The following is a 15,055-nucleotide window of genomic DNA, read 5'->3' as shown; positions in this document are numbered from 1 at the left end:
CAACAGCTTGCAGAAGTGTGCACCGCAGTTACATCGTCCCTTGATGTTCTTATGCATTTCGAGGTATGGATACTGACAGTTCGATCAAGCGAAATCATATGACGTGATTACATCCGCTATACTTCCTTCTTTATTAACGCAAGTACTATGTTTCAGGGAGATGACGGAGCTTCTTCTACAAGAACATCACCCCTAGTAGTTGATGCAGATCTCTGGGTGGTGACACTTCCAACGATCGAGCAAATCGAATCATATTTACATATCCATTATTTATTTTAGACAACTGATCTTTTGTGCAGGTCTATTTAGATGAGCCGTTGACGCCTGCACAAAGTTTATGTTCTTTTTAACAAAATAGAAAACCATACTAATGCAATTACTGTGTTTCAGGGAGTTACTGAAGCATCATCTTCAATAATATCATCAATGGAAGTCTATGAGGAGCCCGAGGTATGGATCTTGACAGTTCCATCTAACTAGATCAACTATGCGTGAATAATTGTCGTTTGAATGTTCTACACAAAGCGTTCATTCGTGTTTTGCTATTGAGATGTACGTGGGTATTGGTCCCCAAGTACATTTTGTGTTTTCAATATTATTATACATACTAATGAAAGTTCTATGTTTCAGGGAGTCGATGGAGCGTCAGTGCGTGATGGATGTGCTTATCATGAAAATATAGTCGTTGCAGCGCAAGAGGAAGTGGAGACATGCACACACGAGTCGGAGCAACAGCGTCCTGATGTTGAAGTTCGAGGCAAGAAAGTTTCAAAGAAAAGAAAGCAAAAGAAGGTTAGTGTCCTGGTCACTATATTATGTTGTTTTTCACTGTTAATAGTTCAATACTGTAAGTTGTGTTTAAACTGAACATCCCTTTTCCAATCTGTCCTCTAGTTGCGAGTGGGTGTACGAACTAGATCTACACAGACAGTGAAGCGAACGAGAGATGTTTCTTGTCAAACCTTTTGGCAGGGACTTGAGACTGGAGATGCATCGTGCCAATGGGAAGAACATGAAGTGATTGACAACGGAGCTATACCACCACCAGCCATTGATAGTGAATGTCCTCCTGGTAGTTCGGATGCAGTCGGAGATCAATTTACAGAATCCACACCCGCAAAAAATAAGACCGCGAGAAAGTTGAAGAAATTGTTTTATTCACCCATCGCCGGAGAAGGAACAGATGTTGCAATGGAAGAGAATGAAGTGGACGACAATGAAACACCATCAATATCACTGAACATAGCGGAAGACGATATCAGAGATTCTACCTTTCATGTGAGTGACATGTCCTCAACGTTACAGGCCGAACCAGCTGGGATGCAGAGTGACAGTATAAGGAAAGAGGCCAAATTCATTGTATTCGATAGTTGTTTGATTGATATTATTATTCGGATGAAATGTGGGCATTCGGTTGGTGGGGGAAGTATGTGGGGAGCCATTGATTAATGTGACTCGTGCAATTCGAGGTACTAACCTTAAAATACATGCCACCTGTACAAAATATCATCCTTTCTCATGGTCTGCACAACCCATGCTGGGGCAACTGCCAGCAGGCAATCTACTTTGTGCAGCGGCTGCACTTTTTAGTGGTTCAAGTTTTAAAAAGTTAGAGTCTTTCTTTCAGTTTGTGGGAATCCATTTCATTGCGAAAACTCAGTTCTACAAATACCAAACCGATTATCTATTTCCAGCCATTAGCGAAGCTTGGAGAATGGAAAAAATGTCTATTGATAGTACATTCGCGGGCAAACGGTTCAGGCTAGCCGGTGATGGACAGTGCGACAGCCCAGGATTTTCAGCCAAGTACTGCACCTACCACTTTCAGGACATGGAAAGTAAGAAAATTGTGAGTTCGGTTGTCGTGCAGGTGTCACAAAGTACATCCTCAGTGGCCATGGAGAAAGTTGGCTTTGTAGCATCATTGCAAGAACTACAATCGCGGGGAATGGTGATCGACCTGATAGCCAGGGACAGACACGTTTCAATTGCCAAGACAATGAGAGAAGAGTACAAAAATATAAATCACCAATTTGACGTTTGGCATCTTGCAAAAACAATCAATAAAAAAATGTCGGCTGCAGGTAAAAAAAAAAAGATATGCAAGGTATTTCACAGTGGTCCAAGTCAATCAGCAACCATCTTTGGTGGAGCTCAAAAACATGTGGAGGGTCGTTGGAAATTCTACTGGAAAAATGGCGGTCAGTAATGCTACACTGTAGCAACGTTCACCGCTGGACCACAAACCAACATTTCCACAATTGTGAACATGGCCATTTGTCCACAGAGGAGGCACGGAAGAAGAAGTGGTTGATTCCTTCATCACCCACTCACAAAGCCATTGAAAAGATTGTATTTGATAAAACTATAACAAGAGATTTGAGGGGACTCGCGGAATTCTGCCACACAGGAGATTTGGAGGTGTTCCACAATATGTGCCTAAAGTACAGGCCAAAACGATTGCATTTTGGCATGGAGGGCATGATAAATCGGACTCTTCTAGCGGTCTTGACACATAACCATAATGTTGGCCGTCAACAAAGTAGGACGACCGGAACTTTAGGGACGCTTCGCTACAATAAGGCCTTCACTAAAAGAAGTAAACAATGGGTGATCAAACCAGTGTTTGAGGATATGCAATATGAGTTTATTGAGAGACTTATTGTTGATGTCCTAGATAGGCACATACATGGAGTTGTGAACGAACCTGTGCAGGGGACAACTGCATTGCCACCCAACATTGCCTCTGTTCCATGTCCACCTAAAGCAGAGCTCATTGAGAAATACACATCACGGTTTAAATGATTGTAATTTGATTGTCTGTTCTCTCGAGTCTCCTCATGTCGCAGGCCCATTGAATATGTGTAGCTATGTATTGTGTAAATAAAAGTGATTGCTCAGTGTACATGCAATGTGTCTCTCCACCCTTGTTCATTTGCGCATTAAATTAAACCAAACAGTAATATATAGAATGTCTCCGTATTTATGGTTCGCTGGGGCTGCAAATGCACGCAGACAAAATGCAAAGATGGAGTGTAAATTTCAAGTCCTGTGAGATGGCCTTACACTGAATGTAGCTAACTAGGAATGTGTGCTCGTTCAAAGTGAAGGTCAGCTGCTTTGATTTTTTGCTCGGGTGCCGGAATGGCCCACGACTCAGTATAAAGTTCTATTGTTATTTGACCTTGACAGGCCGGGACCATCCCGAAAGACTTCTTTTTGGGGGGTGTGGGGCAATAACGTAAGAAACGATAATGAATATAATTTCAGAAACGAAAGCCATTTAATGTTCGTTCATTAGAAGAAATAACGTCGGCATAGAAGGAGTGGTATTTCGGGGCTGCCCTACGCACAGACACAATGGAAAATGCAAATATAATGTAAGTAACTCTTTAGATGAGTTTATACCGCAATTTAATTACTATACAGTAGCTTTAAAGACGGGTTAAGTTGTACTTGTTCGTTCTATGTGGCATATTGTTTTGTACCGCACACTATCTTGAGGAGAACCATCTCCTTTTACGGAAGCACCTCAAAACCTTCCTCTTTGCTTCTGCTTTCTCTCTCCCTCTCCCCTGCTACAACTGGTCCACTGTCTGCGACCTCGGTCCTGGGCCCTTCCACTCTCCACCTGCACTGCCTCCCTGTCAACCCCTGCACTGGGGGACTGTCTCAGTATCCTACAGCCCCCCCTTGACGTATAATACCCAGTTGCACTGTCCTAGCTATGAAATAATTTCCCGACCTAATATATAAAATGAATAATTTTAATAAAGATCTGATGGTGAGACTAATTTCATTTTTTATGTTTTTAAAACAGGTACATCCTTCATTATTGTATGTGTCACGAGTACCAGACACCGGCGGATGGCTTTTTCAACCGCCAGTTGCTTCTCCGCGTGAACAACGTTACCACCCTGACCATTTTATGGGACGATCGCCAAGTACAAGTATGCCCTTACGCGGTACTAACGGCTAGATGCAACATACAGACCGTTGTGGTGGCCTAGTGCCTCGTTGTTGGAACAGCCATGCGATTATCAGTGCGACCGAAGAGCTTATTTTATCGTAAACCAACACCCTGTGTACTGCACACGAACATCGCTTGCCTCAAGACTAACTATTTTGGATCGAGAGCAAAGAAAAATGCAAATCGCTGAATATTCTCTAAACATTTGATGTCCAATAAATGTACTTTGCCAAATGTAAAATCTTGCCGTTTGCTTTTAAACCACAGTTTCATATTCCGAATTGTGGCGCTGTATTGTGAGATGATCTAAGACCCTGTGTGTACAGCAAAGGAACATCGCGTGCCTCAAAACAAACTTTTTGGAACGTGAGCAAATAAAAATGAAAATCGCTGAATATTCTCTAAACATTTGATGTCAAATAAATGTACTTTACCAAATTTACAATCTTGCGGTTTGATTTAAAAGTATAGTTTCATATTCCGAATTGTGGCGCGCTGTGTTGTGAGCTGATCTGTGTTGGTTTCCGGGTTCTGTGTGGAGTCGCGTAGAAGACGCCTGGGCGCGTTTGCCTACGCAGCACAGTCACGTCACGGATAGAGGCGGGGAATATGAATGTTTTGATAAAGTCTGTTTCAGGGGCGAGGGATTTGATTTAGTGCCGCAAAAGCAGGTGAGCCAGGTCGATGGGGGGGAAATGATAGGATTATCAGAAAATGGCGGCTGATTTCGAGTGCGTTAATGGACGAAAAGTCGGGTAAGGTCCATAGGAAAGTTTTCTACGATCTACCGATTTATGCTTAAAAACACATGACCGAACCGTAGGGACAATAAAAAAAAAGTCCCGGAACTATCCTTTAACACATATGGCCTCAACATAGACTCTCCTGAATTCTACCAGCAAATAATTGCATTAATAATGCCGATAGATGATGCAAGAGTGATTTTGGGAGGCGATTTCAACACCACGCTCGACCTTTCACTTGATAGGTCATCAACAGCTCAGAGGGCAGATTCAAAGGCAGCAACCACTATCAAACAAGCCATGACAATGCTACCTCTTTCGGATGCATGGAAAGAACTGCACCCACTTACCAGAGAGTATACGTTTTACTCACATGTTCACAGATCGAGTTCCCGCATCGATTACTGGCTTTGTTCTACTGACATTATCCCGGACACAAAGGAATGCACAATATTGCCCCGAACCTTATCAGACCATTCCCAGATTGTCTTGCAGATCCAGATAGGGGTACCCATACCAACCCATCGCACATGGAGAATGCCCCCCGACCTCCTACGAGACATCTTTACATGAACAGCTGAGGATCGAGGTGACCGAGTTCTTTGAGCACAACCGGGACTCCGTCAGCTCACAATCCACGATCTGGGAGGCCTTCAAAGTGTGGCTAAGGGGACACCTGATGTCCAAAGTCCACGGCACGCTGAAAGGAATACACATGCAACTGTCGCGGACTGAGGAATGCATCAAAAAAGCGGATGAGTCATACACCGCAACACCAGGACCAAGAACCCTAGCTCTGTTACAAGATGCTCTGGCTGAGTTTGAGACATTGGAAGAGCGAGAGGTCTGGTACTTGGCACAACCCACCAAAGCCAGGAAATATGGGAAGGGAAATAAATCCGGTAAGATGCTAGCTAATCTAATCAAGTCTGAATACGGTCATCAACAAACTACCAGCATTACAGACCAGATGGGGGTGACCCAGGTAGATCATCAAAGAGTAAATGAGGAGTTCCAGAGGTTCTACACTGAGCTCTACACAAACTCAGACCAAGTTACAACAGATGAGCTGTGACAATACCTGGACTCATTCCCGCTCCCCGCACAGATCCCAGAAGACAGTACTGCCATGGACCGTCCCCTATCACTGGAAGAAATAGTACAAGCAATTAAGGACCTCAGGGCGGGCAAGGCGCCTGGTTCCGACGGCATACCTGCGGACCTCTACAAGACCCTCACTGCAGAGCTAGCTCCAAGGCTGCTAGAGGTGTGGGAGGCGGCCATGGAAACAGGATCTCTCCCGCCCTCAATGAGAGAAGCCATCATCACAGTCCTACTGAAACCTCTCAAGCCCCCTCAAGATCCATCCTCATACAGGCCATTATCCCTAATCAATGTGGATACCAAAATCTTCGCCAAAGCCATTGCAAACAGATTGTATCCACATATGTCCAAATTAGTACACCCGGACCAGACAGGCTTTGTGCCTGCCAGATCTACCGCTCTCATCCTGCAGAGATTCTTCGCCATTGCCTCCCAGATGGACCCTCAGGCCAAAACAGTGGCGGTTACCCTGGATGCAGAGAAGGCATTCGACTCCATATCCTGGAAGTTCATGTACGCTATGCTACAAAAGATGGGGTTTTGGAAATGGCTTTCTCCGTAGTATATGGGTGCTGTACTGTAATCCTACCGCTAGAGTGAGGACCAATAAGACGATATCACCAAGCTTTAATCTACAAAGGGGCACCAGACAAGAACGCCCCTCTCATCTAATTTTCGCATTAACAATTGAAGGAATGGCATCCTACCTACGTTTCAGACACGTCTGGACTGGATCCGGATCATGGGGAACCCCCAGTTCATAACGATACCATGCTGTATCTTAGAAACCCTGACACTAATCTGCCACCCATTATGAAAGACATTGATACCTTCACAAAATACTCTGGATACAGGATAAACCAGGCTAAGTCAGAAATAATACCACTATCCAGCTCTACAACCAGAACCACGTCCATGGAGGGCTTCCGTTGGTCCCCCACCGACGCACGATATCTGGGCATCATAATGGCGACAGACAAGCGCACCCTCTATGAAAATAACTACGCCCCGTTCCTGACGCAACTCGAAATCAAACTGAAAACATGGATTAAACTGCCGCTGTCCCTATACGGACGCAAATCCCTCTTTAAAATGGTGATAGTACCGAAACTGCTATACCTCTTCAGTGGCATCCCAATATGGGCAGGAGGTAAATTTTTTGATACACTACAGACAATGGTCTCTAACTTTGTCTCGGGGGGGAGGTGCGATCAGACTCGGCTGGCCAAAGCTATGTGAGAACTACGACATGGGGAGGGGGGGCTGGCAGCTCCCGACTTTCTCCTCTATTATTACTCCGCACAGGCATACTTTGCCAAATACTGGAACAATACTGCAGAGCAATTTGCTCATATACGCGCCGAGGAGTTTGCAGCATCCCCCCTAAACCTGAAGAGTATGATATTCGCCAGGGTCCCAGAGGAGAGGGTACTGGCAGACCCGCTAGCCTCAACAGTACGGGCTTGGACATGGATACTCAAAAGAGTGAGTTGTGACATACCGTACAGGCCACACCCACCACTAAGGCACTATCCCACACTTGAACCCACAGCCGACCACACCATACAAAAGGAGATGGGACCCAGATAAGAAGGCAAAAATCGGGGATCTCTTCCCTGAAGGAAGATTCCTTGCCGCTGCCGAAATCCAAAACAGAACGGGCCCTGGCCTGTTCACAATCCTGCAATAGCAACACCTGAAAACGGCCTGCATGAAGAAATGGCCATCCTTCCCAATGGCTCCTCCCACACAAATTCTTATCCGATATCCAGACAGAAGGTGGTTTTACCAGCAAAGTCTCCACAATATATCAAATGGTACAACGCAATACCCCATCCAAGAATAAGATGAAAGAAAAATGGGAAAGAGATCTTAATATGGTGATTGACGAACAAAAATGGGTAAATTACTGTACATATACCAAAGACATTTCTCTAAGTGCTAACTTCAGACTCATACAGCTAAAAATACTAAATCACCTGCACATAACCCCAAGTAAGATCGCCAAATTCGATCATACTAAACAAACTGCATGTCCTAAGTGCGGGTAGGTAGCCGCCAACTCAATTCACATGTACTGGGAATGCCCCCCCGATCAAGCGATTCTGGGAGGAGATAGCTGAAACCATGAGCGACATACTGAACATGTGCATCCCAGCCACGCCGCAGAAGTATCTACTGGGGGATATCGGGAAGGCCTCTATAAAAACTCGCAGACTATTTGCAGTGGGAGGAGCTGTGGCCAAGCGCAAAATCCTTAGGAAATGGAAATCCAAATCCCCTCCCCCTCATGACAACTGGCTCCGAGACCTTATGTACAAGAAAACGAAGCAACACATATCCGAGGCATCCAAACCACCCCCAGACCAAAAGACATTTGGGGTCCCCTCTGGGAGTACTTACGAAGCGGAGAAGACCAATCCGATGAATGAACTGCCTAGACTGTAAAAGGAAAATACACCTGACCCTTATCCCCTTTACCCCCCCCAAAACAATCTTAACAAATGCACTGTATGATGATTTATGTCTAACTGAATTAAATGTGATATGAATTCCTAATGTCATATATGATGATCCCTGTACTGTAAGATGCCAGCAATAAATAAAGTTTTTTTTTTTTACAAAAAGTATAAATCTGCCGTATACAAATGCTGACTTTTTCTATAATGTATTTATATAAAATGCCATGGAATTGAAGCGGCTCAATAGATTTTTCATGTTTCTTGCATGGCTATTGTTTACACTATGGTTACACCACTACAAAGAAATGTACACATTGATCAAACCTCAAAATCTGCACTTGTAACCAGCCTTTGGCAAGTAGAAATACTGTCCTGTTTGCATGTGGAGAGAACTAACAGAGCAAGTGACTTGATGCCTGGCTAGCAGCTTGCAACTTGAAATATTTACCCCTGCATTGATTTTTATTTTTAGGGGATTGACGAACAGAAAATGTACTGTCATCTGACTTTTGTCTTTAGTTAATGCGTTTGTATGGTTAGTATTTGATAGCTGCAAACCTGCTGATCTTTTGGATCACCAAACAAAGGTTTTCACTAGGCCGGCTCTTTACAAACACGTGACAACAACATGTAACTAAGAGCAAGCTTCACACTTTAGGGAAAAAGTCCATCTAAGCATTCTCTACATAAAAGATTGTTTTGATATCAAGAAACCATTCAGGGTTGTCAACTCCAGGTCCCAATGCCCAGAAACATGTCAGATTTTCAGGATCGCCCTCATTAATATTCATGAGATAAATGTGCACACAATGATTCTGAATGTATGTATATTTATCTCATGAATATTAATGCGGGATATCGTGAAAACCCACCAGGTTTGTTGGCCTTGAGGCTTGCAGTTGCACACCCTTTAATCTATAGGACCAACACCAATTGCTAAAACAGGTTTGGTCTCTCGTTGTGTAGATCCAATGAATGCAAAGTAGTGCATTACAAATGAGTACAGTAATACAGTGGTGCATGCTCCTTGAGACGGGGACATTTGATGCACAACCCAGGCAATTATGTGAATAGTTGGAACTGATGGAAAACCCTGCCAATGGTGCGAGTACCTGGGACTCTGATGACAATTGCCGATTTATACATAATGTGTATATATGTTATCTTAGCATATAAAACCAAGTAGCATCAAAATGATATGGTATTGAAATAGAGCAGCTCTTAACATGCATGGCTCAACTAAACCTTTAGCACAAGCGCAATTCGTTTTTAGACCTAGAACTATATGTACCTATTACAGCTTGCAGTACAAACCAGGGAAGGCAAACACTACACACATGTATTGGGCACAGAAGGAGCACAATTAGCAACATTCCATTTGTAGAGATAATCCGAGACAAAACAACCCGTAGTTAACAAAAAGACTATGAAATGGGAACACATCTCAGAGGAACGGTTCATAACTCGACTATATGATGAAACCATTATCAATCAATTAAAAGCACTCAGGAAAAACCCAAAGAGACAACCGATTAATGTTTTTAGGTGCGAGAACATTTCTGACCCAGTTGCATTTCATCACAGCATGATTTGGTCAAGATGTTGAGGACATTTTGGTATATTTGGGACTTTTCACAGACATACAGGATGCGCACTCGCATCCCAAAAATATTCTTAGAGCAAGCATACGTACAAACATTCACAGTACATGCCATTTAACAAGTATTCATGAAGAGAGACCATATGGCTATGAACAAAAATATTAGGATTCCACAGAATCAGGCCCCAAAACCAAGAATTATGACCTTCATCAACTGCCGTACACCAAGTGATTTTTTGCATTAGCAATACATGCTCTGTAAGTAGCAATAATAGAAGCACTCAAAGAAAGATTCCATTAATATCGGCGAGCCGTCAGGAATTGAGATCAAACTGTATCCTCTACCTTTGCACTAGTGCACTGAGCAGAAGGAGGAAAAGGTTCAAGGCATTAGATTCACAGGTATAGTATATGCACCAATGGCACTAAGAAAAATCGACCGGGAACACCTCTCCCAAAGATTGCAACCAGGATCAAAGATCTTTCCTCCAACATAACCTTTTACGGCTCAAACCTAAGGTTTTGAAAGAATGTAACTGTATGCTATTCAGTGCTTTGAGATAATCATCACAGATAAAGCTAGTCACAGAACAGCTGATACTATGATATGCCAATTATAACACGCCTATAAAAGTGTTTCAAGCAGTATAACAATATTTGCTATTTCATATTAATATTTCAGGTAGAAGCAGTACAGCAATATTTAATGCATTCTCAGCAACATATTCAACAAAAGTTGTTGATTTGTACACTAAGCCAATACGGATCCTAAGTTGATATATATTCTGATCACAAGCCATTGTCTGTTTTACTGAAATACTAATGACTACACAGTGATCATACTGGTCACCCATTAAAATCAATGAATGAAAAACAAACGCACGCTGAGCCTCAGATTTATCACATATCTATACAATAACTGCAAATTGACAGTGTCATAAATCTCTTGACAACAAAACGAAATCAGCTCAGTACGGATGGCATGTTTACGACAGACAATCCCACTCATGCACCCATGATCCGTGTAAAAAACATTATATGTAACGATGCCCTGACATTTAACATGCTATGCTTTTTCAGTATTCTGTGCTTATTCACAAATAAGTAGCTTTACATAATCATAAAATCAGTGTTATTAATTTAGCACAGAACACTTTAAGACAGTATATTTTATGTTATACAGCACTCCATATCTGACTGGAACAGGTTCATAATAACTTGATACTAGAAGTAATATAATTGAAATCGCAATGTCTAATGAAGTGAAGAGGGTCAATTGAATAAAACAAAAAGGTATTAGTCACACATTTCATAAGTATATCAGCCTCATACTTGTATACAGCATCCCCTCAACATCGAGATCAGTACATGGGTTAATGATAACAAAGATATAAAAGACTGTTAAAATGGCAGGTTTTTTTTTTTTTTACAACAATCAGATCACGCGTCTTTGACCAATACTAATGAATTGGAAGAACATCAAGGGGCATGCATGTAATTGCGGCCAGTTGATGCATTACATAATACACTGACACAAGGTTATTCCAGTTTTAATTGCATTTTTGCCTATCACCTTCATCAAAGAAGTTTAGTGATGGCTTTTCTGTTAAATCCACAGTAAATTGGTTATTAAAACTTCACGGATTTCTAATCTAAGCCTAATCAGGATTTAGGAAAAAATAGCCACAGGAATGCATTTCAACTATCACAGAGTTATCTAGTATTGAAAGCTAAAATGTGTTTACTATATGCAGTGCTAGGGATAAGATTTGGGAGTATTTTATGTCGTATTATTAAGTTTTTTTTTTTTTAGTTAGGGAGTTAAAAAGTAAGTTCAATTCCCAATGAGAGTATTTTATAAGTGAGTAAAAATGTTTTAACAGGAAAACAGAAATGTTTTTCTAATAATTATTTATTTGCATCTAGTTATTCATACACAGTAAAATACATATTTACTTATTCAAATCAGCCCGTTGTAACAGTAGTTTCTTTGTGTGGTACGATGTGCACTAATGGTCTAAACAGATCCATGTAGCGTGTGAGTGAAAGCAGTGGCACAAGGTTCTATGTGTCTGGTTCCTATTTTTTTGTTGGGAGTATTTGTAGTGCCTATTGTGTTTGGGGGGCATATTTGCCAATTTTTACAGAGTAAAAGTAACCGACACACCCCTTTTCTGTAGGGCTGACTATACGTTTAGATTTTTTCTCCTGCCCGCTGAACGTATTCACATTTGTTGCCGTTTTTTAGATTGCTCTTAATTATCAACAATGAGAAAGTGCTTCACTGCATGAAACACGTGCCCACTGGATATTTAAATGAACACTTACATTTAAACTGACACTTTCAGATGAACAGTACTGTTTATTTAACTTTTAATCTGGCAGGATAACACTGCAACAGAGTAGGTTACCACTTTAAGGACACCCTCTTTCTATACCGCGGCATATGACGACAATAGCTTTCATCCCGTCCCTACGTCATTCTGAACTCTCCTTGACCCTGGGTTCATGTTTCCACCATTCCCTAAAATATCTGGTCTTCAAGTCACATTCTCTTACCGCATTGTCAAGGACCCATATGTCCTCGGCTCTGTTAACAATGTTACATTTAGCAAGCATTTTGGGTCAAAAATGCAGTGCTTGACCTGTGGTTTCCATAAATGAGTAAGTGCTTATACAATGCTTATTAAAAAAGGCAAGACTGCTGACAGTTAATGCATGTGTAAAATATTTACAGTTTTATTTTACAGATGTTCTCACCAATTTTAACAGTGTGAATAAAGTATTCCAGGGACTGCACTGCATTATCACCCACTTTCAAAGCACAAATTAAGCACATGGATGTGCTGCTACTGTACTTCCTTCAAAACATACATAACTCATATGTGTAAACATTGGATTCAAACTGTGTAATTGATCAGAGACTATGCATAGTGTTTAATGGATAATAGATCATCAAGAAATGAGAGAATTGAACATAAAAGTACTTTTCTCTGGTACTCATGAACAGAAACTGTTCTTGGAGACTAAAGGTCTTAACCAGTTATGCTTAATTGAGAAGTGACAATCCTTAAATATCTAAGAAATTATTTGAATAATCAAACAACCAACTTGTTAAAACAAGATGCTGCTCCGAGTGTAGTTCTGCTAGAGAGCCACCGCTGCAGCACAGCATCAGTCCTCACTGCAGAAAAGATCCAACTAAATCTTTGCTCTTACAAGTGAACTCGCCCCTGTCCCGAGTGAGTGAGCAAGAACCAGAGAACAGCGCCTTGGCTTACTCTGTCCCAGACACACAGATCTTGGGTGATCATGGGTGCTTTGACAATTAACATTTTCAGTTCACTGCCATTTGCTGCTTTTCTTAATGCAATGTTGTATATTTTTGCAACAGTAGGTTGTGTTGGGTAATTAAAATAAGCATAAGACTTTCCGAAATACCATTTGTGATGCTAGAGGTCAGTCTTGGATTAATACATGTTTAATACGCATTTACATGCTAAAACAAGCTCAAATACAAGTCCCTTTATTACACGGTCAAGCAGACAAAATCATGTTTAATGACAGAACATGCGTGTAGCTCCAATAAATATTTCTCACGAAAATGTTCAAAATTTATGCTCTATAAATTGTGCCCAGCTGTATGCTAAATAATGGTAGGCCGCTGAATAGTTCTTTTATACCACAATGGTATTTAGTAAAGCCATAAGTCTTATTTTGCAATTCAAGCAGAAGCAGGAATATAGTCATTTTTGCAGTAAAAATGAGAACGCATACATAGCAATCAATAAATAAAACAAATTAATTTAAGCCGGTTTACATCATGTCACATTGGAAATGCAAGCAAGCAAGCAAAGCATCAGCAAGTTTGTTTTGATTTGCTTTCCTGTTGAGCTGCTGAACAAGCCCACCCAGTGTGTTGTCCTTACCTTTTCTGTGTGGTTTGAGATTGCGATCAACAGGCGGTGGCTCGCAGTCACCAACAGGGACAGCCCTCTTTTGAGGTGTGTTTGGACTTGGCCTAAATCCCATGTGGACAGGCGGAGGGACTTGCATGCCAAACGTTGATATGTCAAACGATCCAGGAGTCATTGGCACATAGTTCGTTTCTTGAATTGGTTCAATTAAGCTACTGGAATGATGCCTTGGTGGAGAGTTTGGATTCATTGGAACATAATTTTCACCCAGGTCTTCACTTGACATACTTCCGATGGTCAACATGCTTCGATTTTTCTACAACAAAAATACAACAAAAACACGAATGAAACAATTAAAAGGACAGTCAAGCGCAATAGGACAGAGAACATTTGAACTCTTATTACTTCACCTTACCATCTTAGCCCTAGGCTACTTTTAGGGTGAATCGAAAAAGGGAAGGGCTTAAAAACATAACATGTTATTTTTTTCTAAAAACAGATTACATTCTGGATGTTGGTGCAGATGAAGGGGCAGAGAACAAGGGTTGAATAATCTTCATCCCATACATTGATGTCTTTTCAGTTGCCTGTGTAGGTCAATCCAGGTCCCAAAGCTGGACTGCAAATTTAAGTTAAGGTGACCCCTGAGCAGCCATAATGAGCTGAGCTCATTAACAATCTTTCCAAATGAGTGAGTTCAGGCTTTCCTTTTCCCACTGGTCAGTTTAGCTGTAAGGATCTGGAGATTGTGGATGGTCCATTTGAGGAATGTGAGTAGGTTGCATCAGTCACGTTCCCGTTACTAGCTATTAGGGCCACACAAAGGCAACCCAAATCCCTTAAAACAAAACAATGCTCAACATAAATAAATAGGTAGAAATGTTAGACAGACCAGGTCAGTTCTGAAACGTATGCCAGAAGTAAATGATGAACAAACCTAAATGTATGGAAAAAAACACTGAAAGCTTTGAGTTTGCAAACGAAATATTACTGCAAAAGAGTGAACCTGTCCACAAAAGGTTGGATTTTATTTAGAAAAACAATGAATTAAAATAATAAACTTCAGTTTACATGAAAGTTTGTGCTTAGGTTATTGGTTTGTATATGAAGCTGTAGCTACGACCACGCAAAGCAATGAAAGAGGTGATGGGTAGATAGTTATTAGTGAGTAACATTTTGCAATTAGTATTAAAAATGGCCTGGGCCATTGTCGGGCAACCTCCAAATTCATTAATAAAGATAGCTAAACGCAAAGCATG

At 41.4% G+C, this 15,055-nt stretch overlaps 1 protein-coding gene across 6 annotated transcripts in view; it reads right to left on the bottom strand.

Annotated features, from left to right (window-relative positions):
* Nucleotides 1–15,055, bottom strand: part of GAB1 (GRB2 associated binding protein 1) — a 534,151-nt gene that overhangs the window by 163,800 nt on the left and 355,296 nt on the right. For all 6 annotated transcript variants that reach the window (XM_069631203.1, XM_069631204.1, XM_069631208.1 and 3 more), the window contains one exon: nt 13,809–14,112. In XM_069631203.1, coding sequence (XP_069487304.1) covers nt 13,809–14,112 — 304 coding nt within the window. The remainder of the gene's footprint in view (nt 1–13,808; nt 14,113–15,055) is intronic.

Source organism: Ambystoma mexicanum, chromosome 6q (genome assembly GCF_040938575.1).
Source record: "Ambystoma mexicanum isolate Mex_15411 chromosome 6q, UKY_AmexF1_1, whole genome shotgun sequence".
NCBI lineage: Eukaryota > Metazoa > Chordata > Amphibia > Caudata > Ambystomatidae > Ambystoma > Ambystoma mexicanum.
The sequence above is the reverse complement of the archived record's forward strand: the minus strand, read 5'-3'. Positions and strand labels throughout refer to the sequence as shown.